Source organism: Columba livia, chromosome 13 (genome assembly GCF_036013475.1).
Source record: "Columba livia isolate bColLiv1 breed racing homer chromosome 13, bColLiv1.pat.W.v2, whole genome shotgun sequence".
Lineage (NCBI taxonomy): Eukaryota > Metazoa > Chordata > Aves > Columbiformes > Columbidae > Columba > Columba livia.
Genome location: NC_088614.1, coordinates 5,009,715 through 5,036,698, shown reverse-complemented (window position 1 = coordinate 5,036,698; position 26,984 = coordinate 5,009,715). Strand labels below are relative to the sequence as shown.

The window sequence follows — 26,984 nt, the reverse complement described above, 5'->3', positions numbered from 1 at the left end:
CATGGAAAGCTACTGAGTCCAGGAAAACCTGCCAGAGGGAAATGAATTTAAACCTTTAGTTTATTCAAGAGGTAGCCAAGGCAAAAATGTGATGATAGGCTGTACCTATAGGAAAAGGTTACCATTGCTAGTGGAAATCATTATGAAACTGTGCAACTATGGAAATTAAATCTAGGCACGTTTAAACAGGAAAAAGGAAAACATTAGCCCAGATGATGTGGGGGGCAAACAAGTGGCATACTCTCCCTTAGTTGGTTTCTTTAAGAATGAGGATGTAAAAATGCATGCCATAGCTTTGTGGTTTCCAAACATCAGCCCAGCAAACACTGGTGTGCCACACATCTGGTTTGTGCCCGGAAGAGCTCTCCAGCTCTCACAGCACTTCCAGTTCAGGTCTGCAGCGCAGTTACATGGGGTCTGTTCACCGGGAGCCACCGTCCTCTCCGACTGCTGCCTCCCTGCATGACCTCAGAAATGGTGACCACAAGACTCCTACTCGAGATCAGAAAAGTTAAAACAAGAAAAAACCTCTTTCAGATGGACTACTTAGAAACCTGATTTTTCCCTCTTTTTCTTTTTTCGGTTTGAAGACCTGTTGATTGAAGTCCCTTAAAGCCCCAGTTAATGCTCAGAATAGTTGCCTTCAAAGTACATAATGTTGCATTTTTTCATCATAGTGAACTAACCTTACAGTCTTGTGGACGCTTGCTACAAAAAGCATTTAATTACTACTATTTCCTCCACATGCCACTGTAAGATCTTGTTTCCTCACCTTACAGAAGCTGTTTTAACATATTCGTCACATCAAACTGACATCCAGGAGCCATCCTCACCTCTCTCACTTTGGGAAAAGGCACCAGATCTGGGTATATTCAGTTCCACGTTACCTTGTTCATATTCTCCTTTGTTCTTTGATCTCATCTCTTACCTCTGTCCATTCATACTCAAACCGACAGAACTTGCTTCTCGCAGTATCTGCTAATGCTCCATCTCATGTGTTCTGCTTGGCCAGCAGAGATGTAGCTTCACTCTGCAAACTGCAGCTGCAACTTTCCCTGCAGCATCAGGGGCACCTGAACATTATTCCAAGGGCTTCAAGAAAGAGACCACATAAAAGCAAAAGTATTTGAACATAGAATTTTGGCTTTGAGTCCATCTGCCAGACAGCCTGCACCCTGCTCTTGTCACAGCTCTCCACATCACTCTGTGTAAGATCAGAGAAGCCACATCCTAATGATCACTGATGCTACAGACAAGCAAAAAGTCTCAAACACCAAAGGAAAAGCTATTGGTTTATATATAGATATATATATATAGATATATACTGTGTTTACAGAGTCAACAAGTTAAATGCAATATTCATAAGAGCGTTAACAATAAAAATACAATCTGTGTGTAGCCAAGTACAGACTTAAAATGGTAAAACAGGAAAAAGGATCTCACCAAAAGTACAAATATACAGTACAAATTGATTTATTTAAAACAGTTACAAAAAAAGCACAACAAAATAGAGATTATCCTTAGAATTATTAATGCTTTGTTAAAGTTCAGGTAGGAGGAAAGGGTAAGGAACAAGGTCGGAGGGGAGCACCTGACTAGTTCTAAGGCTTTAGATACAACGTGGTCGGTTACATGTTAATACAGCCATTACATACTGGGATTATAGTTGCGGGATCAGCACGTATCTACAAGAGCTCCCTGCGTGGGGCAGCCCGGCTGCTCCCCGGTGCCGCTCGTCGTTCCGCTGCGGTGCGCGGCAAACCCTCCCCTGCACCAGGTGCCGCGAAGCGGAAAACAAGAACAGCGTGGGCACGCCTGCGGGGGGGCAGCCAAGAGGGACGTGAGGGACAAGCCCCGTCCTCCACAGACAGAGGTGACGTCCACGGAAGGGCCTTGACCATCAGCACTTTAAGCCATACATGGAACACACCCTGGGCCAAACTGTACAGAATGTGCATTCGTAGCCGTCTTAGCAGCTTCTGCAAAGTTTCAGGCCCTAGGACAGCCTACAAGACAAAGCGTGGTTGTGAGTGATGCTGGGGAAAGGCACGTGTATGCTGCGGGCAGGAACTAGCGCTTGGGCTACTCACACTGCTGTAGTTTCTTTGACAATATTTTCTGAGTAACGAGGATCGTGGGTTCTCTACAGGGGAAAGTGACTTCAAGTGTGGGGTAGGGACAGGGGGCAGGGACACTTAATGTGAAAAGTGCATTATACTTGCGCGCCTGCTGGAAAGGGGAGGCAGAGGGGCCTCTGCAGCTTTCCTGCTTTCCAGACAGAGCTTCCTCTGCATAGTCTGGTAGTGACGAGCGCTCGGCACCTGGAGCAAGTTCACGTTCCTGGAGCAACAGTGTGGAGCACAGCCTAGAAACAGGCCTGGCCTGCTGGGCAGCTGACGCGAGGAATGTTTCATGATGGGACAGATGGCTACAGACACCCGTTATTGCATCCTACAGGCTCTTGCCAACGAGTGTGAGCTGAGTAAACCAAGGCCAGGAGGTCTCCTCCTCCTCCTCCTGTGGGTAGGACAGACCACAGCTCTCCTCCCCTTCACAACAACAGCAGCAGGAAAACAGTATGTTTCTCTGTCACGTCTCTGCCAGCAGAAAAGCCTGGATAACCACCTCACTCCACAATGTCTTCCTGGCTTTATCTCCACCTTTCCCTGCAAACCTAAGAAATAAAAACCTCCTCCGTGGGCTCACTCGTAGCCTTTCTGCCTCCAGGAGAGCCCATCGCACACACTCCCCATCTCGGGAGAGCCTCAACACAACCACCACCACAGGCTGCAGAACCACCCGACCCAGAAAGGGCAGGTTCCAGAGCTGTGCCAAGCTGGGCTGCCGGGGCCCCCTCCGCCCTTGGGGCAGCAGCCAGGTGCCCAGATTCTTCATCTCAACCCCCCATCATGAGGCCTGTCCTGAACCACCGCTTCCACAGAAGAGCTGGTGGCTGGAACAGGCACAACAGTGGGGCTGATGGGGAGTCTGGGCAGAAGCACCAAGGTCCAACTCACTGTCGCAGGGCTCAGAACCGCGTTCAGCAGACGTGCAGCTGGCCAAACCCAGCTGCTGACAGCACCAAGCTGTTCAAGCCATGTGCAGATCGCCTCAGCCATCAGCGTCTGCCCTGGCCAGACCGCTGCTCAGGGTGGCAGTTACAGCAACACATGAGATAAGGCCAGCTCCCCAAACCCTCTCTACCAGACAGGCTTCTGTGTTCACACACACACGAGGGGCTCTGCGCCCTGCAGCTGCTCAGACATTCCCTGTGTGCAACCAGCTCATCTACATTCACACGCCGTCCGTGTGCCAGAGCCCTCAGCTGCTTGCCACAGCTCTGAGTGCCTCTGCGTGCACCATGCAAAGAACAGGCAAGAGGACCTGGGCTGCTCTGCCTTCTGCCTTTGGCCACAAACACCCTGGATATCCCAAGCATTAAGTACAACCCAACATGAATCCAGGTCTTTGCGTAGGAGAGTCTAACCAACAGCAGCATTGACACAAAGATGGAGATGAAGCCAAGCACTGGGCCCAGACAGTACATTTTACTGACAAATGGTGCCATGAAAACGTCTGTTCCCACAGCTGCTGCAGCCAAGGAGGCAGAACCTGCACATGACAGCATCACCATGACTTCATACATTTCACACACAGCTGATGAGATGGGAAGCAACCAGCGATACAGGCAGCACCTCCACCCCAGAGAAACCCCCGGGAGGCACAGACAGGAGGAGCACACACCTCACCTAGGGCCTGAACAGAAACTGTCCTGGCGCAGGCATCTCAAAGGCAATCGAAACGTCTAGACTGTGTGAAGCACACAGACTGACAGCCTGGAGGGAAGGGACATTTCAGAGACGCTCCAGTTCGCCCCGTACCCGGGCAGAGCCCCCTCTGTCAGTCAGCTGAAGCCAACCCGTTACAGGACACGTTCCCAGGAGCATGTGGAGCAGCCCTGAGACAGCAGCACCGTGAGCCGAGCGCTGCCCCAGGCGCCAGCACAGGCACCTGGGGCAGGGGACGCGGTGTCCCCGCAGCCAGCAGGACCTCGCGAGGGCGAGAGGAGACGGCAAACAGAACACGAACACCAGGAGCAGCATCAGCACCTGCACTCTGAAGAGAAACCCTCTCAAAAGCCTGGTCCTAGCACAGAGACGGGCACCTCAATGCACGGAATACTAACTCAAGTTAAGTCAGCGAAGACTCTTATCCTCAACATAATAGTGACTACTTTTGTTCTAGCTAAGCAGTTAGAGCTGATGTCATAACACACCATCAGAGAGGGCAAATTAGTGTAACTACAGGAGCCTTCACTTGAATGGAGTGTTATTACCATAACGAGGTATTAATATACATCTGTATTAAATCTCACCATGAAAAAGACTGCTCTTGATTTTACCGCGTTCTACAGAGGAACTCCAAAGCGAAGCATCAAAAAAACTAACACAAAAACACGCCAAAATGCCCTGTGATGCTTCGATATTTTTCGATTCCCTATATTAATCATTGAACTGTACTCACCAGAAACTTTGTACCTTGCCTGCACATGCACAAACACTCGTCTCTTGTCCAGAGCTTATTCGGGAAACTGCCTGCAGGGAAGAATTAGCCATCTGGAAAGTTTTCTTCTGATTTAATAACAAAATAGTCTCAGTCTTCTCACAGGAAAAGGATGTGTTTCCATCCTTCCCTAGAGAATGCTAAACATATTTTACACCGGCTTAAAAAAGAAAATGAGAATTAAAAAAAACCACACACACACACACACAAAAAAACAAAACAAAACAAACAAAAACAAATAAAACCCAACCAAACAAACAAACAAAAAAAAACAAAAACAAAGCAAAGCAAAAAATTCCAACCAACCAAAATAATCCCAACCCTGTTCACTCATAGGCTAAGCCTCTGCAAAAGCTATAAGCCCAAGAGATTTTTCTTTAAGTTGTTAGGATGGGAAGAAAGATTTGATTTGGTGGCAAATAATTAAATGTATTTAGTAGCAGGAAACTGATGTCTCCCATCCCAAGTGCTCAAGTTCCCTATTCACCTACACCCAAACCCACCCTTTTGGTCCTTCCTCTTGAATTTCCATGATTCACTCAAATCTGTACATTCTTTGCAAGAAGAAAGAGCAGTTGGATTCAGTGGAACAGACATTAAACAGAACCACCAGAGAAGCGTCTCCATCCTGCCCTCAAGAGCTCCATCGGCGAACGGTCCTTTTAAAGTGCATGTGTGAAGAAAAGGGATACTGGGAGCAGAGCCCCCGTAACACCAGTGGGGACCCACTCTCCCCATCATGAGAAAGGAGGAATAAAATCTTCAGCAATTTTACCTGCTGCCCTAAGCCGTGTCAGCCTCATCTCCCACCCATCCCAAACGCTCAGCCCTGCCCCGCAGGGAGCCGCTCAGTTGAGAGGGTGAGGAAGCCCCAGGCTCTGGAATGCTCCCGTCATCCCCGTTCTCTACCCCAGCCAGCCTGTCGCTGCTCCCTGAGGGGACGGAGCCCCCGGGTTCCCCAGCAGGACGCGCTCAGCCGCCGGGCCGGCCGGGACAGACCCAGTCCCGCGGGGCAGAACGTGCTGGTGAACCTGCCGCAAAGTCTGTGCAACTCAGGGGACGCCCGCCCTCACAGCCCAAAGGGATCACTTTCCTGCATTAGAACGCCCTTCGATAGAGAGCTTGACCTCCTGGGGAATGAAGGAGGGACGGGGCAGGGAGGGCCGCGGCTCCTCTGCCTGCGCACTGTATCTTTGGAAGCCTGGGGCTGTCCAGCTGTGCTGAGCCTCAGGCTGGGAGGGCTCTGCACGGGAGCCCTGGGCTGCACTGTCCCTGTCTGTGTGGCTCTTCCTCTCAGCAGCTCTGTCAGACGGTTCTCTGGACCCCTGAGCCATTCTTTCAGATCTCTCCCTAGTAGACACCAACTGATCTGCAAGAGGGTGGTTAGCCTGAGAAGCGGAGCTGCCGTTCATGCTCTGTAAACTGATTGATATGCAGACATCGCCCACCTGCAGCCTGTGACAGGGCAAAGCAAAGAGCTGAGCAGTTCGCCCCGGGCTGCAGGAGGACCAGCCCTGGCCATACACAAAGAAGGGATGCTCCGGGGGCACATCAATGCTCACTTTACTTTGTTGCTCCCCAACCACAAAATGCAGCGTGACAAGCCCTGGCCACTGGCTTTCCTGAATATCCACCACGGTGCTGGAGTCGATCTTCAGGCCCCCGCTCACCTCCGCACTGCGAACAAAGTCTTGAGTCTGCAGGTCCTCCACCCGCTTCAGCTCCCCTGTGGCCAGCTGGATGATGGCTCCTTTCATGAAGTGGGAGGGCAAGTGTGAGGAGCTGAGTGGCTGCAGCGGGGCCACGTCCTTTTCGAGCATGTTTCCTCGAGCCGGTGCGTCCGGGCTGCGCCCTGCCAGGACTTCTGAACTGGAAGACCTGATGGGCTCAGACCCGACCGGGAACTGCACCGGTTTGCCGTTGGCTATCACCGTTCCTTTGGTTAACTGTCTCTGTCTAACCGGCTCTTCAGGAGACCTCACACACGGGCTCCTGCTCTGGCTCTTGTCAGCAGCGGCCCTTTCCGCTGCGTTCCTCAGCGGGTCCCTCGACTCCCCCTGCTGATCAGCGATATTATGGCAAAGGTTTAAAGGGCTCGGGTCGTCTTTCCTCTGGGCTGCCAAAACTTGATAATCCTGAGATGCCAACACCCCCACGACCCTCTGAACCTCCAGATCAGCGTCTGGGGTGCTTCTGTGAGCTGGCACAGAGACCGCTGTTCCCAACGTCTGGTAACCTGAAAGGAACTGTCCGTCGACCGCACATCCCGCTGCAGTCCCTGGCAGACAGTCTTCACCTTTACCACCGGCAGGGTCCACAGCCTCGCTGGTCCTCCTCACACTCTGCTCCAGGTGTCTCTGTCCGCCGTTGGCAGCAGCAACCTCTGAACTGAGCTCACCATCTTGCTGAGGGGACTCTGCACTTCCACCTGCTGAAGGGGCCTCATAGGCTGAATACCCTGGTGGGAGGCGGGACATCTGGTAATAAACAGGAATTCTACCTGGTGCGATATCTAACGGCTGGGTCCCAGCGTGGTGCTGCATCTGGCCAGAAGGAGAGATTGCAGAAGCAGGTTTGCTGAAGCTGTGGGTAGGAGAGGTAGTCTGGGGGGAAGGAGCGGCTTCTTCCGTGAAGAGAGAGGCATATGGCACAAAGTGGGGGACATGAGAGGCCGTGAGGTTGGTGGAAGGTGACAGGAGCGGACTAGGCAGGAAGCCCGTCGGGACAGCGTAGGGCACCGCGTAATGCGAGCCGATGAACTGCAGGGACGCTGGGGGGATCTGCGCGTAGTGGATGGGGGGGTAGGACACCCCCGGGTGCTGGATCACTGGCGAGGTCACGTTGAAGGCAGGGGGCAGGGGGCTCACATTCACCACGGGGTGCAGACCCGTGGGGGAGAAGGTGGCGGGTGGCACCGCCACTTTGTAGAGCATCCCGTACTGGTCCACGGTCAGCCCCGCCACCGCTTCCGCGGCCTCGCCAGGGCCGTAGCGCAGGGCGGCAGCCCCCGGCCCGCCAGTCCGGGCCCACTCGGGGCCCTCGCCAGAGGCGCCCCCCGCCCGCCCCGCCTCGGTGCCGGTGCTGGCGGCGGGAAGTTCCCGCTTCTTGGGCGGGAGGCACTCCTGGCTCCGCTCGTGTCCCGCTCTCATGACGCCCCGCGCTGTCCCGGCAGCCGCGACGCTCGTTCATGGGGGCGCCCAAGGGGCTCCCGGATCCCCGCTGCCGTCCGCCGCCTCACCTGCACCGGGAACAGAGGGAGCCGTCAGTCCCGGCCCGGAGCCCCCCGGGAGTCCCCAGACCGCAGGGACGGAGAGACACCCGAGCCCCAAACCCCCGAGCGAACAAGGCACCGCGCCCGAGCCCTAGGCGCCCTAGGCCGGGGCTGCGGCCCCGGGGACGGCGGCCGCCCGAGCGCGGTTGCCGGCCCCACCCCCGGCTCCAGAGCCCCGGCCCGCGGGCCCGCAGCGCAGCCCGCGGCTCACCCGCCATCGCCCGGCTCCTCCGCGGCCCCCATCGCCCGGCGCCGCCGCGGCCGCCTCCGGCCCGGCCCCTCCCCGCGCCGCGGCGCACGGCGATGACGCCACACCCCGCGCGGCGGAAGCGCCTCACCCACCGGCAGGGGGCGTGACGCCTGCGGTGACGTCACAGACAGCCGGTAGCGCCGGTTGTCATGGCGACCAGCCACGCCCGCCCCTCGGGGCCGCCCTGGGCGGGTCCTGGCCCAGAACCGGCCGCGGCGGGACGCGCTCCGGCGGGCAGGGAGCACTGCCGCGCCGGACGGTGGCGGAAACCCGGGAGGAACGGACAGGGCTGCGGGGATACGGGGCGGTGTGAGCTGCCTCCCGCCGCTGAGGGGCGGGCTCGGTCCCGGGCGCTGTGCGCGCCATGAGCCCGGGGCAGCGCGGGAGTCCGGGCGCTGTGCCCGCTCCTCGCTGTGGGAGGCGGGGGTGCGGGTCCCGAGGGATCCCTGACCCTGCGGCCTCCACAGGGGCTGCCGCTCCGCACCCCTGGTCTGTCCTGCGCCGCGCCCCAGGCAGCCCGGCTGTCCCGCGCGGCCCCACAAGCGCGCAGCGCCTCGGCGTTTACTGGTTGTCGAGGCGGTGGAAGGTCGTGGGAGGCCAGAGAGCAGCTGCCCGGAGCGCGGCCGGCTCCGGATCCCCTCCGAGACCGCGCTCCGGACGGGCCGAGCAGCCGCTCCGCGTGTTCCCGAGGGGCAGCTCGGTGTCCCCGAGCCCGGGCTCTGCCGGGGCTGCTGCCGTGGGTGCTCGGGCTCCTCCCCGGGTCTGGCCTTAGGATAACCTCCCCGCACATCTCCCACGCCAGGCGCCCTGCCCGCTGCCGGCGGAGAGCCGAGTCGCAGTGTCGCGAGGGCGCGACGCTGTCCCCGGGGTCACCGCTCAGCGCTTCAGCAGCGCGAGAAACCGCGGGCCGAGAGCGCCCTCCCTGCCGCTGCGCTCAGCGGACGGGGCGGGCCGCCCGCACGGCCACGGAGCCCCGGTCCCGGGCCGCGCGGCCTCAGCATGGCACAGCGCGCGCCGCGGGAGACCGCCCCGCGCTTGACGTCATCAGTGACTGCCACGGTGCTGACGCACCGCGCTTTCTCAAGACCGGAGCCGCGGGTGCTTCCGCCAAGAAAAGTAGTGCGAGGAGGCTTTTCCGCCCCGCAGCCGCCGGTACCGCGCTGCCGCTCTACTGCTCGCGCCGCCGCCGCCGCACCTCCGCGCGCGGCCGGTACAGGCCCGGAGGCTGAGGGGAGCGTGCCGGCCTGCGGATCCCTCCGCCTGCGGTATCGGTGCTGCGGCCGCGCCGCCGCCATTTTGAATGCCTGGCTGCTGCCGCTTCCTCCGCTGCAGGGACCGGCCCGGTGAGTGGGGCAGCGGCGTCCCCCGCCCAGCCCAGCCCAGCCCAGCCTGCCGCGGCGTTCGCCGCGCACCCGCTCCCCTGCTCCCCTCCCTACGCCGTCGGCCGGGCTGGGTCTCCGTTGCTCTGCCCCGGGAGGTGCTGGCCGCCCAGGCCCCGCGTACCGTGGCTGTCCCTGCCCGCCGGTGGCCGCGGCCGGGACGCGGCCCCGCGGGCCCCCGCGGCCTTTCCTGCCTACGGGGGCCGCCCGGTGCCCTCCCGCGGCCCCCGCACCGCGACTCGTCTCGGGCTGCCTGCCCGCGGCCTGAGGCCCAGCCCGGCCCAGGCCCGTCCGGACTCTGCCCGCTCCGGGCGGCCCCGCCGTCCGCGCCTCGGCCCGCGGCCCCGGGCGCTGCTGGCGGGACCCCGCTGCCCCTCAGCCGGGGCTCGGGCAGCTCGGCCGGCGGTTTCACAAGTCCTGGCAGCACGGAGCGCCGCGGCCGCCCGGGCCGGGCCCTGGCGCTGCGGGAGCAGCTCGGCTCTTGGCGTGCCTTTCCTCTGGTGTTTTATTGTGCCGCACAACTGCTCGGAGCGTGGTCGTTGGCGTCTCATACTGAGAGTGGTTGCCCGTTGTCTTGTGGTTGCGTGGATTTTAATAGAAACAAAAACCTCCGGTTTATGACTAAAGGTATTTGCAAAAACCTGTGACTCCGGGTTTCTGTTAGCGGCAGACTGTCCCACCGTCAGTTGTAAAGGCAGGTTCAAGCCCCTTCAAGCTTGGTCAAGTTCTCTCTCTTCTCTCACAGGCTGTAAAACTAATTATAAGGTTTATTTTAATAATAAACTTTATTTTTCAGGTTCATAGATAAAACAGTTATGTGTTTTATTACGTTGCAAGTAATGCTTAAAAGTGCTTAGTGATGTATTTTATTTTTGGATGCTTGAAATGTTACTGGACCATTGCAGAGTCTCAGTGGGACACCTTTGGGAGGGTGGCGTTTCATGTGCGGGACCAGAAAATGTGTTTGGCTCAAACAAAGTACAACATACACGTATCGTCATGTGCACAGCGGCCCTAGAATCCTGTGTTTAAAATTGCAGAGGTTTTTGGTTTTTTGCTGTTGTGCTTCTGTGTGACGATGCACAGCTGGTTTCAGTGTGTCTGTTCCCCACCCTCTGCTCTAAACTACACTTGTTACCTTTTCCTTTGTTTGTTTGCATGTTCCGTTCTATTGCCACATTCTCTCTTTGCACTCGTATGCATTCTGGTGTTTGGCACAGGATTTGAGAACTTTAATGGGGTACCTGAGAGCTCCATGAAGGCAAGAGAGTGTGTTTTTTCAGAGGTGTTCAGTGTGACCCCCTCTGTTCCTCTGTGATGGGAGAAGGGGAAGATATTTAAATTCATGTGAATCGGGAAGGGGAAAGTAAGTCTGGGGTAATTGTTTTGGGAAGGGATGCAACTTTTCTGTCTCCAGCATGTAAGATAATGTTTTCAGATTTCCTGCTTTTAATGATAAAAAAGTGTTCTTTTTTTATTTTGTTTGGGGGTGTTTTTGGGGATGTTTTTGTTCTTGTGACTGCTGGTCTGATTTCTTTTCTAAAGGCGTCTGATAGGGGTCCTGCAGTGCCCTTATTGCAGTGTCCTGGCCAGAGAGTAAGGGATACAAAAATGTTTGGTTCTTGATGGCTCCTTTGCATACAGAGACTTTCGTTGGCATCGTTGTAAACCAAAGTGAGGTCAGGAAGTTTGTCAGACAACAGTGTAAAAAGGTTGCGAACAGAAGCAGAGGAACCGAAGTTATCTGTTCTTAGCCCCACAGGCGGATCTGGTTAACACAGCTCAGGTTTGGAAAGTCACTTTTCAAAGTGTAAGGGCTCATAAAAGTCTTAACTGCTCCTCAAGGTGAGGGCGCTCATTCAGCAGAGCTTCTCGTGCCTCTTTACTGGGGATATTTTTCATTTTGGTGTGCATGCAGTGTATGTAACTTCAGGAGATGGCTTGTTTTATTTCTTTGTACGTTTTAATAACAGGGCAAACTTCTGAGTGAAAGTGGTGTTAATTTTTCTAGATTATGCTTGGCTATTCTCTGAGGAAAAGGGTCTGGTCTGCCTTGGTAGGAGTATTACTTCATTGCATGAGAGTTTTGCAGTTAATACATGAATATGTGATGAAGCTGTAACTCAAAAAACAGTTACTCTGCCACTATCACAAGCAGTAGCATCAGCCTTTATCTGCTGTTTGGCACAGATGCTATAGCTAAAACCTGAGATTAGAACTTCCTAGGGTGTAGCTGAAATTACCTGTGATCTTGTAAAGTTTATGTTAATAAATGTAAAAACGTGGGGTTTCATCTTTCACCTGACATTGAGTGAGGTGAAGAAAGGTTTGAGTTTTTTGTCACAAAATAGTAGCTTTTTCTCTGTTATTTTAACTCTGCAGGAAAGTGAACAGGAAGTAAACCAACCAGGTTGCCTTACAGATCAGAGTAGTTGGGAAACCAGGAGCAGGTGAGAAATACAAAGGTAATGGACGTCAGCAGTGACTGAAGATTAGAAACAGAAGCAAGGAAATCTGGAATTTTGAGTCTCATCTATCATGCTGATCAGCTATGTAGACGTGCTAGTTATTCGTCCAGTGCTTTGTTCATTGGCTTCTAAATAAAGGGAAATATTTATTTTCTTTTTTGGCAGATGTTTCCATTAATATTTGTAATGGTTGAAAGCTCAGTGCATCTCTTGAGGTGAGGTGAGGAGCTGTTTGGTTTGGCGTGCGTGTCCTGCTGTGCACGAGTGGAGCCTCATCGAAAGCACTCGCCTGCCTCACTGCTGTGCCGCTGACGTGCCATCTCGATGTGCCGCTGGGCTGCGGGGAGCAGAGGAGATCTCGATGTGCCGCTGGAGCAGAGGAGGAAGGGCTGCCGGGTCTGGCTGGCAGCCTGGTGAGGCTGAAGGTCTCGGCAGTGCAGCATCCCCTGGCACTGTCCTCTTGGCCGCTCCTGAGCAGCGTGGTGGCTTGTCTCTTCACTACTCTTGTGCTGCATTTCTTGGTTCTTGAACGTAGTTGGAAATGGGACCATCACTTCTTCTGAGACCATTTTGTAACTTTTGATTTGGGGTGTGGTTTTCCTTACTTAATGTCTTCGCCACCCCACCAGTGCTGTCTGTATGCCCTGCCCAGTGTTAACACTGGTGCTGTTCCCTTACCGTCCTCCATGGTGAAGCCACTAGCTAGCTGACTTCATTTCTTTTTTATTTTTTCTGATGTTACTTATTTTCTGCTTTTTAGTTCTCTGTTGTATTAAATAGCATTTTCTCAAGAGATTATTTCCCACTTGGAGTGTTGTATGGTTGGTTGCTTTTTCTCTCAACTCTTTTATGTTGCTTTTGCCCTTCTTTGCCCTTCTTGATGATGATAGTACCCCTTGGTTAGGTGTTTACTGTTTCCTATGTAAATATTGGTAATACTAGGCTGTATACCAACCTCTTTCCTTTTGTTCACAGCTTCATCTCCCTTTGCAGTGTATATTTCTGCTTTTACTGCCAATATGCCTTTTTGTTTGGTTGGTGTTTTTAAGTCTGGGATGGAAGTGTGAAACCTGCTGACAGCAGTGTGGAGTTGAGGCCATCAGGATTTAGTACTTAACCATTGCAGTTATTCCTTTCATGTGCTCCAGATCTGCCTCTGCTCTTGTGTACAGGAGGCTTGATTCAGTTACAGTGGAGCAAGTGGGGAAGTTCTGCTACTGATTTCAGTTGGTACTTGGGTCAGGCTTTAATTATGTAACTTCCCAAAAGCTGGTTTTGCTTGAGGAATGTGAGAAATTCTGTGTGCGTTGGGCTGGAGCAGCTCAAGTTGTGTATTTCGGATATGTTTGAAAATGCCTATTTCTTCAGTCTTGGATTGCTTTCTAGGATGAACCAAGTTCAGAAATACTCTTTACAGGAAAAGCTGTTACTGGGTATGTATCTTACTTGAATTGAAAATTCAGACTATTTCTCCAAACAGTAAAGCCCTTCTTTGAATAATTCCATGAGCTTTGATAGGTTTTATATTGTACAGTTTCCAGAATTCAAGGCTAAATAATAATGGTATTCTAAAACGTCTGATAATTTGGTAATTTGTCCTAAACAAGTTGTTAAGCATACTTTTTTTTAGTTGAAAAAGTGGTTTTATTTTTTTTTTTTTAGACATAAGCTAATATTTCCGAACAGCTTCCAGAGAGAAGGTTCTCAACTCAAGTCCTTTTGTCTTTACACTATAGTTCCTGATAGCAATATAGCTTGGCTGAAGCACTTGAGCATTTTACGTGTGAGTTTTGGTAATTTTAGGAGCTTCTTATAAAAGGTCATTTGGTGAACAATCATTTCAATAGGATTGTATATTCTTAGGGAGACTTTTAGTAAGGTTCTATAAATGTTCATGGCATAATGGCATGTTGAGTAAAATCTTTAGCTTTGAAACATGACAAGCTTAGCTACTAAAAGATTATAAAGGGGAGAAAGTAGTGGTTTAGAAGCAAAGCTTAGACAAAAATGAAATTGTTTTAATACATTATGATTTTTGGTTTTTTTATTATTTTTTTCACTTTTGGATAGCTTATTAGGAATTAGTTGCATAAAGAAAGAGTGCTTTTTTTTAGTTAGTTCAGGGGAAGAATGCATTAATAGCAGACTAGGAAACAAGCTGGAATTCTTATTTTAAAGGAGCTTAGAGGCAAGCCACCTACCTTGGAACTAATCTGAGGTCGATACTGAACTCTTTCAGAAGCTTTGATCTTGATAGTAGGAAGGAGCCAGGCCTTCAAAACGAGAAGGAGGAAACAGAGTGGCTGAGGTCAAAGAATTGTGTGTCCAGTTGTACCAGACATAGTGAATATTAACTGGTAGGCTCCTTTCAGGTGCTTGGGGGTCATCCCTTAATTCTAGAGCATGTAGTTAGCAAAGAAATGGCAGAGGGAAAGCGCTGCTGGAAACAAAGTGGGGAAAGAGGTAACTACTAAAACTGCCTCGTCGTTTATGTTAATGTGCAAGGATTTAAAACACATGCCTGTACTGATGAAAAATGTTAATTAATCCCGAAGAACAGGACCTGCTCCTTTGAAGGAAGTCCCAAGCAGCACTTAGCTTGCTGGAGTGAAACTGCAGCTCTGCTGTTACTGGATGGTGCTGGTTGCCCTCCATCTGGGCAATAAAATGCATTTCTGTATTATAGAAAATTCTGTAAAATTAATTTTTTCGTAGCAGTTTGCTATTTGATAGCTTAGTAGTAGTCACCTGAAGCTGACTTTTCTTAATCTTTTATGGGGTTCATAATATGAATTTCAAGATTGTCTCATCTCAAGACAAATGATACAGTCACAATTAGATGATCACTTAAGTGTTTTAGTTCTTCTGGGCTCTAAATTGTTTAATCCTCTTTATATCTTGCTTTTGTATTTCTTTATTATTTTTGTTTTAACTCCCATTATTAATCTGTTTATTGATGGATAGTCCTAATTCCCTCCTTTAGTGCAGTCTGTGTGGTTGTATTTCAAGTCCCAGTAAGATTTTTTGATGTGGCTGTTTGACTGCCTTGGCAGAGCCATGCTGTGGTTTTGCTGCGTGTTGTCCATACTTTGTTTATATGATAAAGATTTGTTAATAGATCATCTTCTAGGGCCTCTTGAAGCCCTATTCCATTTGTTGTGCCTCTTATGATGCTCAGCTTCCTGGAGTGCCAGCTGTGTGTCCATGGGGACATGAGACCTAGTGCCTGTCCTGCTGTTGCAGCTTGTCGCTGTGCTCAGTGAGCCAGTCCCCAGGCAGGGCTGGCTTGGCAGCGTGTGTGCGGAAAAACGTTTGTTTCATGTTCTGTGATCTAGCAGAATCCTAGAAAACCGACACACAAGGGATGCTGAGAGTTGATTTGAGTAAGGGAAGGGAAAGGCACGGAACTGATGGCTGTTTCCTCTAGAAAGGAACAAGAACAGTGGAGCTGCTGCGGTCTTCTCTTCCAGTTAGTGGCGGTTCTTTTCTTCAGCTCTGCATCTGCAAGTGCATACTGGTTTGAACTGTATCACGAGAAGTGTTGCTGTATTGTGTGAATTAGTGTTTTCCATCCTGCAGGAATATCGGTGTAATTTTGCTGCCTGCCTTCTACCTCCTCTGCCTGTTTTTCTCCCAAGTCTGCAAGGTACATGGTCTGCCCTGCAGTCCTGCTGCTGTATGTCGAAGCATTGTGGCCTTAATACTTAAGTTACAGCCTGACCCTGGATGGAATCATGTGGATAAACATGGGCTTGTCCAAGAGGTGTGAATGATTGATGGGGTTGCTTTACTGAATGTGAAAATATATAAACCTTAAAAAGCTAATTTGCTTGGAGGTAGGAGTGAAACTTGAGATTCCAAGTGACTTTATCAGGTATTGTGATACCTTCACAAAACCTGGTTTGTTTGCTCAGATGTCTTGGATTTATGATTATTAGCTTTCCTGACCCCTACGAACTATGGATCTTTGCTTGATGACCAAGGGGCATATGCTGCTAATCTTAGAGCTCTGGGAGAGGTTAACCAGCAGGACATGAAAAATACCAGTTCAGGCATCCCCAGCTCCTTCGTTCATATGTTTGAGCCGCACCACGTAGCTGTATTCTTTTAATGAAATGGTAGTATCTGCCCCAGCAGTCTCTGCTGGCTTGGCTTCTCCCAGTTTTGTAGTTATTTACTCAGTAGACCTTCTCTGAGTATCATCTTGGTGCTTGTCACCTGGTATAGTCAGTGATCTAAAAGCTGCTATTGAAGTTTTTGTGGGCAGCACATGGCTCTTCAGGTTTACGTATTCTGCAGATGCCTCTAGTAGGAGTAGGAAGAAACAGGCAAAGTGAGTTTAAACATTTTTAACTTTCTAAGTTAGTCCCTGCTAACTCTGTATGTTTGCCAGCCTGTTCTGTGGTGTCATGCAAAGCAGTTAGTGCAGTATTTCAATGCACAGATTTTTCTGATGTGGTAGTGCTTGAAGTGTGTGACACACTGGTGTTCCTGCTCCAGCAGGGGGATTGGACTAGATGATCTTTTGAGGTCCTTTCCAATCCCAAGCATACTGTGATACTGTTCTGGGAGGACAGTGGCCCAAACAAAATCTGTAGCAGGCTGCCATAGTAACTTTTTACAAGTTGGTGTGGCATGATCTGTTATCAGAATGGCTCAGTTGTGTTTACCATCTTGGGTGGATGAAAAAAGATTGTAGAGGTGCTTGCATAGTCTGATCCCCCACAACATCAAAAGTCAGCTTTGGTAAGCATGAACTAAAAAAGTTCAAATGTTGAACATAATTTTTAAGTTTGGCTTTTCTTTGGGAGCCGTTTTCCTCTCAAGTGGTGCTCAGAAGACTGAGTTGCTCTCTAGGTCATGTGGCTCCATCAGTATTCCACTTGGTGAAGCAAAACTACTTGAAGTTCATGTAGAATATACTCTTCTTGTGTAGTATTTCATACCGGTGCCATCAGACAGTAACATGACAGGCTTGTTTTAGAAAGGATTGCTCTGTTTGGTGTCTAGTAAAAGGATGGTGTTAACTTTATTTTTAAAAGAAGATTCTCTGAAATATCCGCACAGCTGGGGTTACTCTTCCATCTGCTGTTTCTGCTGACTTCCACGCATCTAGGGAGGAAGTGTGCGTGGCACCAGTTAGTCAAGCTTCAAAAATCCTACAATCTGAAATACTTGGATGAAATCTTGTGCAAGTTATTAAACAACATCGCTTTTCATTAATATAAAGGATTTCTGTCCCAAGTGGTCATGATTTTGGGATCAACTCTCTTTGGAGCCTGACTTCTCTGGGGAGAGACACATGATGTCGATATGAGAGCCTACGTTGCAGAGTGCCATTTCTGCATGTTTGGGGTGGGAGAGTTGTCATGTTCATCTGGCAGCCAGCTCAGAGCATAGCAATTCCTGTATCTAGTGTTCTGGAAGAGCAAATGTGAGGTACAGTGAATTCTTCTGCTGAAGCAGTCTGCATTGTCATAATTCTTGTACTTATATAATTGTAGGGTAAAAAAGGAAAAAAAAAAAAAAAGGCAAAAGTATGAGACCATTATGAAGCCTTCAGGTACGGTACAAGATTTAAAGCTCTCTTTCTTCTCTCAGAGGATGCCAGCCCCCATCAGACTGCGGGAGTTGATCCGGACCATCCGGACAGCAAGAACCCAGGCAGAAGAGCGTGAGATGATCCAAAAGGAATGTGCTGCTATCCGGTCATCCTTCCGAGAGGAAGATAACACATACCGATGCAGAAATGTGGCAAAGCTGCTGTATATGCACATGCTGGGATACCCCGCACATTTTGGACAGGTAGGTTCAGTGCTTGCTGTGGTCTCTGCATATGCCAGTCTGCATTGTGTGTTCTGGGCACATTGACTTGTTTGGAGCATGAAGTTAGCTTTGACTTCGTTAGTGAGATCTGCTGTTTGGAGACTCCCATATTTTGGTAGGAAGCTTAGGATTAGTCTGCTTTTGCCAGGCTGTCTGCCCCTCCCCATTCATGTTTCTTCAGCGCAGTCATTCTTAGACCACAGTCCGGTACATACGGATATTTCTAGATGGGTTCCAAACAGCACTCTGGAGTTCTGTCTCTGATGGAAAATACCAGATGCTTCAAAGGAGGTTCTGTGCCCTTTTCCTTCTAAAGCAATCTGTTCTAGGCAAATAAGAGCTGGTCTGTTCCCAGGAATGAGAAACTGGTGATCCTTATTCCCATCTTAGTGAAGTGACTTGGAGAATGCTGTTATGAGTTTTCCATCTCTTAGCTTACTTTTGACATGATGTGTTTGGCACAGATTGTGGAAAAGGGAGACAGGAAGATAGGAGTTCTTGATCTACAATACGTCCTTCAAGTTGTGTTTGCTTAGTCTTTGGGGCATAGTGAGTTTTGCTTAGAAGTCAGTAAGTGCCCTGCTAGCAGTAACCTAACCTAGGCCTTCCATAAATCCAAATGAAAAGCCAGTGGAATTGTTGTACCCCTTAAAGTAGCTTTATGTCTTGGAAGTCTATCCGTTTGTGATTGGATTTACCAGTCCTGACGTGTCTCATTGAAACAGAAAACTCAAACCACTGAAATCCATTTCCAAATGGTCTTCGTGTTAGGGAGTGAGTCTGAGCTGTGTTATTGCATATAAAGTGCATAAGCTTACTTCTACATGATTGCATTCTTCTCACAGGACAATGGGTTGTTGCATAAGAGCAAGTGAATTTGTGTATTATCCTGTTCTTAACACTTCACGCAGCCAGGCTCCCTGGTCCGATAGAGAAACTTCCTGTCACAAAAATGAAGGCTAAGGACGAGCTGCAAGAAGAATGAAAAGTGTTACAGATAAGTCTCAGCTAGAACTTCCATATTTGGCCAATGTTAGGAACTTGTTTAAATTTTATTTGAATTATTTTGTCTTGTTATTCAAGTACTTAATCCCACACATGGAAGACTAGACCAGCTATCTAATAATTTTTTCATTTTCTGCTTTGGTCAGTTATGGTAAATTACCTCTTCACTCTTTGTGGAAGGAGAGTAAACCAGATTGTTCAATATCTCTTATTGCTGGGGTTGCTGCATCTCAGACAGAAGTATCTCTTTTGGAAACAGAGTATTTTATTCACTGGCCTTGGTTCTCATGCAGTTTGTCAGCTGCGTGTCAGGACCATATAGGGCCCAATGCTGAGGAGGGGTTTTAATAAGTGTTCTCCAAGTGAGTAAGTTGCAGACCTTTGCACATCCTCAGTGCTTATAACTGGAAAGAATCCTTCAAAGTGCTGATGTTGTGCAGGTGCAGTGTAGTTTGCACGAGCGTGGGTGCCTGTTGAAGACACATGCTGTTCCAGCAGTGAAGTCTTGTAGACAGACAGTCTGGCATTGTAGACAGGAATTTTCAGAGAGTGACAGGATAAATATGCGGGAAATGCGTTTTGGTGAAAAACAGAATAGGCCCACAGGCCATGTTAGACAGTCTCTGTTAAAGATGTAAGCAGACATCTGACTTCAGCTAACAGTGTGGATGGGATAACCTATAACAGAAAAGAATTTACAGAAGGTGTCAGAAGTAGTGAATGGTTGGTCTACTTCTTTCCAAGCCAGGGATCCTCAACTTTGATCCAGGGTATCTTGTACAGAAATATGAGCGTGAGTACCATATTTAGCCAGTGCATGCTGAAATGCACTGGATGCCAAGCTGTCTCTTGAGCGGGTACAAATGCCATTTGTGCAAGTTGAGAAGGTATCGGGCAGCCTGGGCAAATGGTCAAAAAACTTCATTATTATTATTGTCATTACCTCCACTTGAAAAAAAAAAATGCACTTGGAGGAGTGGCTATGTCAGTAAAAACTTGGGTAAATTGTAGTCTGGCTATATGCCTGTATCATACCCGACTTTACTAGTGTATCTGTTACAGTACTGATGTAGCAGATTTTAGTTGTTTGTTTGAATGAAATGGATATAACGGTATCAAGATTTCTTCCACTAATTAGACCTACTAAGAGTTTCAGCTGATCATGTTTCTCAGTATTGCTGGGCCTGAAGTTAGTTTGCATGCGTTTGTATACAAGTGAAACAAGAGCTCATCAGCCTTTCACAGAGTAAGTTCCAATAGTATCTTTCAAATAGAAAAGTACTAGAAATACGTCTTACAGTATCTGTTGCAGTCATTAGTTTCCTTCTGCTTTTTCGTAGTCATTCATCTTCTGCCTGTGGCTCTTACACTGTAGCTTAGATGTCATCAGTTCTACGTGATGTTTTTGCAGAGGGTTGTATCGGAAAGTATCTTGTAAACCTGGAGAAGAAAGCTGGTTCGGAGGTGCCTTTTTCTCTTACAGAAAGCACTGTAAAGATAAGAGATTGCTATCTAGTGTTCTGTTCTTCATCCCTGGTTTATCTTGCCCATTCATGGAAGTTCAGTTATCCTTGTGGATGACTGATCTTATTGTTCAGAGGTGTTCCTGTATTCTAGATCTTCAGCCTCTTTAAACCTAGCAAACTGAACTTGCTTTCTTTCAAGCTTTTCCTTAACCACTTTGTCACCCTTGTCACCCTGCACTAGCTGGATGTTCATGTGTGACAATTTGTGGCATAATTGAGATGCCATGCAGTGGTGGGAGCTGGTCGGTGGCTTGGCTATAGCACTTCAACTTAGGTTTTCTTATCAGTATCCTGCACAACTTTACCTTCCTGATGTGTGTGTGCTTCTTGCATCTCACCTGTGTCTGTGCCTTGTTCGAGCTTCCCTGTAGCTGGGCCCATGAGGGACTGTTCATGGTGCCCTGTATTTCTGGCTCTGCATGTCCCCTTCCTTTCCAATGGGTCCGTTGCAAGCTTTGTCTGACCCCCCCTGCACGTACCCTGTACGCTCACTGGCTGCCCCAGCTACTTTGTAGAGCAAGTCAATGGGATGTGTTGGCCAGGGACAGGTCTCTTAACTGTTTTGAGAAGCTGTTTCTGCTGCTTCCTGCCTGGAAAGTAGAGATTGATTCTACTTGATTACTTATCTGTTAGAGAAAGATATGTTAGTGTGCCGAGTATCTCTGTTGTGTTTGGTTTTTTTTTTCTTCCCAGTAAGAAAGTGTTAAGTTTAAAAATAAGTTAGCAATTAAATTCTTAATGAGCTGATTGCAAGTGGCAGCTATGCATGTTATCTTAGGGATCTCCTTCATGCTGGTGAACACAGGTGACATTTCTGCACGGTGGAAGGAAAGCTCGTAGTGGCTACACTGCCTGTGATTTTGCTCAGACTTCAGGTGTTCAAAGAGAGATTAGAGAGCAGCACAGAGACTTAACTATCTCTGACTGTACCTAAGGTTTACCTGGCTAGCAGTTTAGTTACAGATCATAAAAAGCAAAAACTGATTTTGACAAGTTATTACAGAGCCTTGATCATTTCTCTAGTAGGTAGATGGACCCTTTTAAGCCTGATTCAGAAGTTTCTGGTGCATATCAAACATGACACGTGATCTAGATTTCCAGATGTTTACTATTTTGTTTTTAATAATGGATTCTTATCTCTGTAAATACGTTACATTTTGCTTTTGTGATCTCATATAAACCCACATATCTGGTATATCTGAGGTCATAGGAGGCCAGCAGCATCTGGCTACTTCAAGATGCAGGAGGTGCTACTGACTTTTCTGCTGGCTTGCTGGGAGCTTTGGGCAGGTCATTTAACTTTTTTCTGTTTTCCACATCACCAGAATGGGAATAAAGTATACTTTTAAAAATGCATTCTGAGAGACCTAAATGAGTAAACATCAACATTCATACTGTTTCTCCTCTGGCTAAGAAGTAGTTTAAGCTAATTCTGTCTTTTTTTTTTTTTTCTCCTTCTTTTTTTTTCTTTTTTTTTTTTCTTTTTATTTTTTTTTCCAGTTGGAGTGCCTCAAGCTCATTGCCTCTCAGAAATTCACAGACAAGCGCATTGGGTATTTAGGTGCCATGTTGCTGCTGGATGAGAGACAGGATGTCCATCTTCTTATGACCAATTGCATCAAGAAGTAAGGGTACCACCTCTCTCTCCATCAACACATGCTTTGAGGTCTCAGGATCTGAAAGTACACTCCTGGCCGTGGTATCTTGAGTACTTTAGTTTTTTCCCCTTGTATTAGAAAACTGGTATCTTCAATTTTGTTTTGTGCTGTTGACCATACAAGACTGTCCTAGTATTGTACTGTATTGGATGATCCTGTCTAGTGTCCTTAGAGGGAAAATAATATAAAATTGCATTGGTCCTCAAGAAGTCTGTGTGGCAAACAACACTTCGTGTAACTACTGTTACAGAATGGTAGTACGTGTTTCTGGAGGTCATGCTGAGACAAAATTGGGAAGGTGAAATGGCCACAGTAAGCTGCTCAACCGGTGCAGGAGACCTCCAGTTGTTGAAAAGAACTCTCTTCCATTTCTGTAAATCAGTTATCTCCCAGCTTGCAGTAGGAAAGAACTAGGCGAGCATTAATACAGCATCAATAAAGGTGCATGCACCTTTTCAAATATGACTGAATCAGGTGTTTTTATAACACTGTTAAAACTTTGTAGGCTGGACTGGCCATCATTTGTTGCAAAGTCATGTTCATTGCTGCGGCCATGTGATGTTGTATTTGTTTAATTCTGCTGAGGAGCTCTGAAGAGCTGTTGGACTCCAAGAATCAAGGCTGCTTCCTTTTTAAGGCTGGCCTAAGAGTCCCGATGAATGGTTTTCCTTGGGAGCAAGGCAGCAACTTGGGATGTACTGTCTGCTTGGCATCTTGCTGAAATCGGACAAGAGGGAATGGGAAATAATCCTTTTTTTAAACTTTTTTTTTTTTTTTCCTCTCAGCAAAATGCTGTTAAACTGAGACTTTTACAGTTTAGTAGATGATGATTGGTGCATTTCCAATAGCACTGCTTTCCAAGATGAGTGAGAGCAGGAATGGAACAACTGAGTTCTAGTTGATTTATCCAATGGCTTGCTTGGTTGTGTGTAGTGTATCTCTTTTTATTATTACGTACTTTTAGAATATAAGCCTCCCAGATATTAGCAAGTAAAGTATTGATCTTCAGTTAGACTGTGGCCTCAAAGTGCTTGGAAAGAAACTTGACAAAAAACTGCAGTCCTGAGAATCTGCTAGTTTGGACCTAGTGTCCAGGGGAGAAGAAACATTTGTCTAAAGGTTTTTCATGAAATGTTATACCTGTGACACTCTCCCATTAGAACTAGGCTGCTAGGTTAGTGCTGCTTTTGATTGCTTGTGCTAAAATGATTTGTGTGGTAGTGAGTTTGAACTGGAAATGAGTCAGACTACAGATGAGCAAAACCGTTAGACAACTTCCCACTGCCTCAGCAGGTTGTTTTTTGCTTTCTCATTTGGCTTCCATATCAACCGCTTTGTCTTGCTTTTATCAAGACACTGAGGGATTCAATTCATGGCATTGTCTTTCATTATTTTATAGCAAAAAATGCAATCACCCTTGTGAAGCACGTACTTGCTATACATGCAGCTATATATAGCTGCCAAAAAATTTGTTAAAGGAAGGAAACAAAAAACCGATGCATTTACTGGCATGTGCTGCCTATTTCTTCATCTGCATGTTGCCGTAGCTGCTTGATGTTATAACCAGAACACTGTCTCGCTTTCCTGCACGTTGAGCACATTTGGTTACACGCCATTCATTTCCCCTGCTCTCCCATCACACAATCCCCAGCTCACCTCCCAAACCAGGAACCAGAGTTTTTACTTTCTTCAACACTGAGTCCTGAGTACCATGGAAAAGTAAAGTAGTGTAAAGTCAGTTTTACAGGCGGTTGGCATTGCCGTGTGGAAGCTGCGTTGTACTTGGTGTGACACTGGTTGCTGGCCTCGTGAATAGCTTCTACTTTTAGATGGTTTGATTTCTTACTGACAGCTTTTTGCATCTTCCTTAGGCATGTGAATAGTTAGGATTGCCAAACAAAATTCCTCTATGGATTATTTTCAAGATGTGCGAGTGGTAGGGCTTGTGGTTTTTACTCAGGATAGAGGATATTTTTACATAGATTTTTATATACTATTTGGTTTGTAAATGCAGAAGCTAAAGCCTATCCTAGAACATTTAAACTGGGACAGCCAACAGTCACTGCAGGACTGTACTTAATGTTGGGTTCTTTTCTGCATGCAAGTTCCAAAAGACAATGTTTTGGCTTTACTTTAGAAGTTTTAATGGAATTCTGTGTGGTCTTCCCTCTTCTCAGTTCAGTCCCTAGGTATCCATCTAGTAGTTTTAACCAAGTATTTTATCATTACAATTCTAAGGATTCTAAGTAGAAGTCATAGCAAACCCTGTGGTCCCTGCACTCCAAGCTGCTGTTGCTCCTGATGCATGTTCCCAAATAGCTGAGACTCCAGAGAGTTCTGGGCCATGCGTGCAGCTGGTTGGGTGACTGTAGATACAGATGCCTTTTCTTGTGTGTTCAGGTTTTGTGTGCATGCTGATTGGCTTTTTTTTTGTTCTCCTTTACAGTGACCTTAATCACAGCACGCAGTACGTGCAGGGGCTGGCACTCTGCACTCTTGGCTGCATGGGCTCCTCAGAAATGTGCAGAGACCTTGCAGGAGAGGTGGAAAAGCTCCTCAAAACTTCCAACTCCTATCTTAGGAAAAAGGTACTTCAGGGAACTTTTGAATACTTTGTTATGGATTGAAACTCAAGATCGATCAGATACCTTGCTAATATCTGGAATACTAGATGGCCTGGATCACACAGCTGAGTATTTTCCTAATGTGCAAGACAGACAGAGGTCAAAACTCCCTGTCTTATCTGTAGCAGACATGCGTGTTAGCCTCTAAAAGGCAAGCCTCTAACAGGTGAGGCAGTTGTTTCTGTTTTGATACTCTCTGTCCTGGGGTTATTGATTGTAATGTGAACACCTGCCCATTCAGACACTAACCTCAGACCTCGGGTCGTCGGTTTTATTTCTGTATCTTCTCAGATAAGTCAGAGAAACTTTGATCATTAAGAGGGCAGGATGATATCTGAAGATTTGAACCTGTTTGAGGATGACAGAAGTATGTGAGATGAAAAGGTTAATGGCTTGAAAGGGGCAAACAATTATAAATTGTCTCATTGCAGTAGCAAGTGAGCCATAGCATCTGCAAGGTGTGATCAGCCTTGTTCTTTTAAATTTATTTCATTACAAAGCCGTGGGGAGCAGTAAGATTTAGGAAGATTGCGTTGTTCCTTCTTTGTGTAGTGCTGGATCTAGAAAGAGATTGGAGAGGAAGCAATGCTAAGGGGTATTGCTGCATTCTGGGAACACGCCTTCAGTGCACTTAATTTTTAAGCAGCTGCAAAGAATAGTGTCTTGCTTCCACACCCTAGAAGAAATAGGTTATTTTTTTCCAGTATACTTTTGTTCTTCATAGGACCCATCACCTGCAGGAGGAAGATCTTTTGTGGAGAAGAAAGGAAAATGAGCCATAAATTTGACATAAATTTCATTATTTACTACCAATGCATTATCCTCTCCCTAGCAACAGGAAGACAGACTGAAGTGGCCCTATTAAAGGCAGAGCTGCTTTGCAGTTAATACCACTTCTGAAGTGAATAATGTAAGAATGAACCATTGCTAATGGGAGTATTACTTTGTAGCTCAGTGCTTTTTTTGTTTGGTTTGGTTTTTTTCCCTTCTCACACATGATAGTTGTATTGAACTCTTCTCTGTGATGCTGTTTAGTATCATTTGTAGTAGAGAGATGGAAAAGCATACGATAAACTTTCCAGACCTTTTGATATCATTAAATTTGCGGTAATTCCCACCGTGCTAGGTGTTATCAAAGCGCGTATGGTTGTCCTTACAGCATGTACTAACAGAGCTGTTTCTCCCATACAGGCAGCGTTGTGCGCTGTTCATGTCATTAGAAAGGTGCCTGAACTCATGGAGATGTTCCTGCCAGCCACCAAAAACTTGCTGAATGAGAAGAACCATGGTAATATCTGAGATACTACTTAGCAAGGCTATGCTGTTCTTTACAGGATGGTGCACTTGCTACCTAAACCTTTTGTTTGAAGGAACTTTTGAGGTGGATTTGTGTTTTGTTTCTTCCATTTCCTATGCAGTGGAAGCAAATGTCATGACTGCTAGTCAGCAGGACTTTTGCATGGCATAGGTGACAAGAGGAACTCTTACACTCTTTTTTGATACACTTTAGGGTGGGTTTCTAGAGAATGAGAATGGTTTGGGTTGGAAGGGACCTTAAAGATCGTCTAGTCCAACTTATGCCTGTTACCATCTGACTGTATATTTAGTATGTAAGTGTCTGCAGGCAAAGTCCAATTTCTCTCTTCCTTTGGCCTTTAGTTGCAGCTTTAAGACATGAGCAGATCCCTTGGGCACAGCTGCAAGTGCAAATAAATTTTGGGATAGATATGTTGGATTCAAGATTTATTTTTTAAAGTGATTTCCTGTTGTTTCTGTGTGGTCTTTGTTATGTGTCTGGAGCCAATGAAATTATGTTAAATGTGGATGCTTTTTTCTTTTTCCCCTCACCTTTAGGTGTTCTTCACACGTCGGTTGTCCTTCTCACAGAGATGTGTGAGAGAAGCCCAGACATGCTTGCACACTTTAGAAAGGTAAGTGTGAATTGATAATATTGCAGAGTTCAGTTTGCTTGTGGTGTCTTTGGGTTTGGTTGTGGGTATTTGTGCGTCTTCTTTTTTTTGCCCATGCATCCTCTTAGTCTCCCTAGTGAAAGCAGTGTGCACTTCTTTTAATACTATCATTAAAACTGCCTGGATGAAGAATTTATTGATACTGTCTGCGTGTTAAGAAAAACTTTAAAAAAAAAAAATAATGTGGGAATTTTGCATGTATCTAGCCCTAACCCCCTTCAATAACTGGATAAGCTACAAAACATCAGTCTTAAGACTGTGCAATATGAAACTCATCCTAAAGTTAGGTTTAAAGTGTTGTCTTTGTTCCCTTAGTGTTTTTCCCTCTTTGTAGCTAATTGCATAGTGACACTGGAATCATGAATATATTAAACGTGAAGCGGCAAAGATGAAAATCTGAGGCTTATACCAACACCTAAAAGTCTTAACCACAGCCACACAATT

At 47.7% G+C, this 26,984-nt stretch overlaps 2 protein-coding genes across 7 annotated transcripts in view; one reads left to right on the top strand and one right to left on the bottom strand.

Annotated features, from left to right (window-relative positions):
- Positions 1 to 1,279: 1,279 nt before the first annotated feature.
- Positions 1,280 to 9,026, bottom strand: ATXN1L (ataxin 1 like). 2 transcript variants are annotated; one of them, XM_065028263.1, is made up of 2 exons: positions 8,650 to 9,026; positions 1,280 to 7,801 (listed from the first exon to the last, which is right to left on the bottom strand). In XM_065028263.1, exon 2 carries the CDS (start codon positions 7,710 to 7,712, stop codon positions 5,649 to 5,651), a length of 2,064 nt encoding a protein of 687 aa, XP_064884335.1. In that variant the 5' UTR covers positions 7,713 to 7,801; positions 8,650 to 9,026; the 3' UTR covers positions 1,280 to 5,648. The 2 variants fall into 2 exon arrangements, with proteins under 2 accessions (XP_064884335.1, XP_064884334.1); XM_065028262.1 differs by lacking the exon at positions 8,650 to 9,026 and adding an exon at positions 8,046 to 8,599.
- A 158-nt stretch (positions 9,027 to 9,184) lies between these two features.
- The window catches only part of AP1G1 (adaptor related protein complex 1 subunit gamma 1), a 43,562-nt gene continuing 25,762 nt past the window's right edge, over positions 9,185 to 26,984 (top strand). Inside the window, exons 1-6 of one of the 5 annotated variants that reach the window (XM_065028248.1) lie at positions 9,185 to 9,427; positions 17,533 to 17,736; positions 21,789 to 21,913; positions 24,393 to 24,534; positions 25,762 to 25,858; positions 26,425 to 26,501. In XM_065028248.1, the coding sequence (XP_064884320.1) occupies positions 17,536 to 17,736; positions 21,789 to 21,913; positions 24,393 to 24,534; positions 25,762 to 25,858; positions 26,425 to 26,501 (642 nt within the window). In that variant the 5' untranslated portion in view covers positions 9,185 to 9,427; positions 17,533 to 17,535. Of the gene's footprint in view, positions 9,428 to 9,875; positions 10,091 to 14,952; positions 15,695 to 17,532; positions 17,737 to 21,788; positions 21,988 to 24,392; positions 24,535 to 25,761; positions 25,859 to 26,424; positions 26,502 to 26,984 lie in introns of those variants that run through there. The other 4 variants (XM_065028253.1, XM_065028249.1, XM_065028250.1 and 1 more) reach the window with 4 other exon arrangements.

What these genes read in the sequence shown, in the direction of transcription:
- ATXN1L (XM_065028263.1), bottom strand. Translation starts at nt 7,712, where the DNA reads ATGAGAGCGGGACACGAGCGGAGCCAGGAGTGCCTCCCGCCCAAGAAG.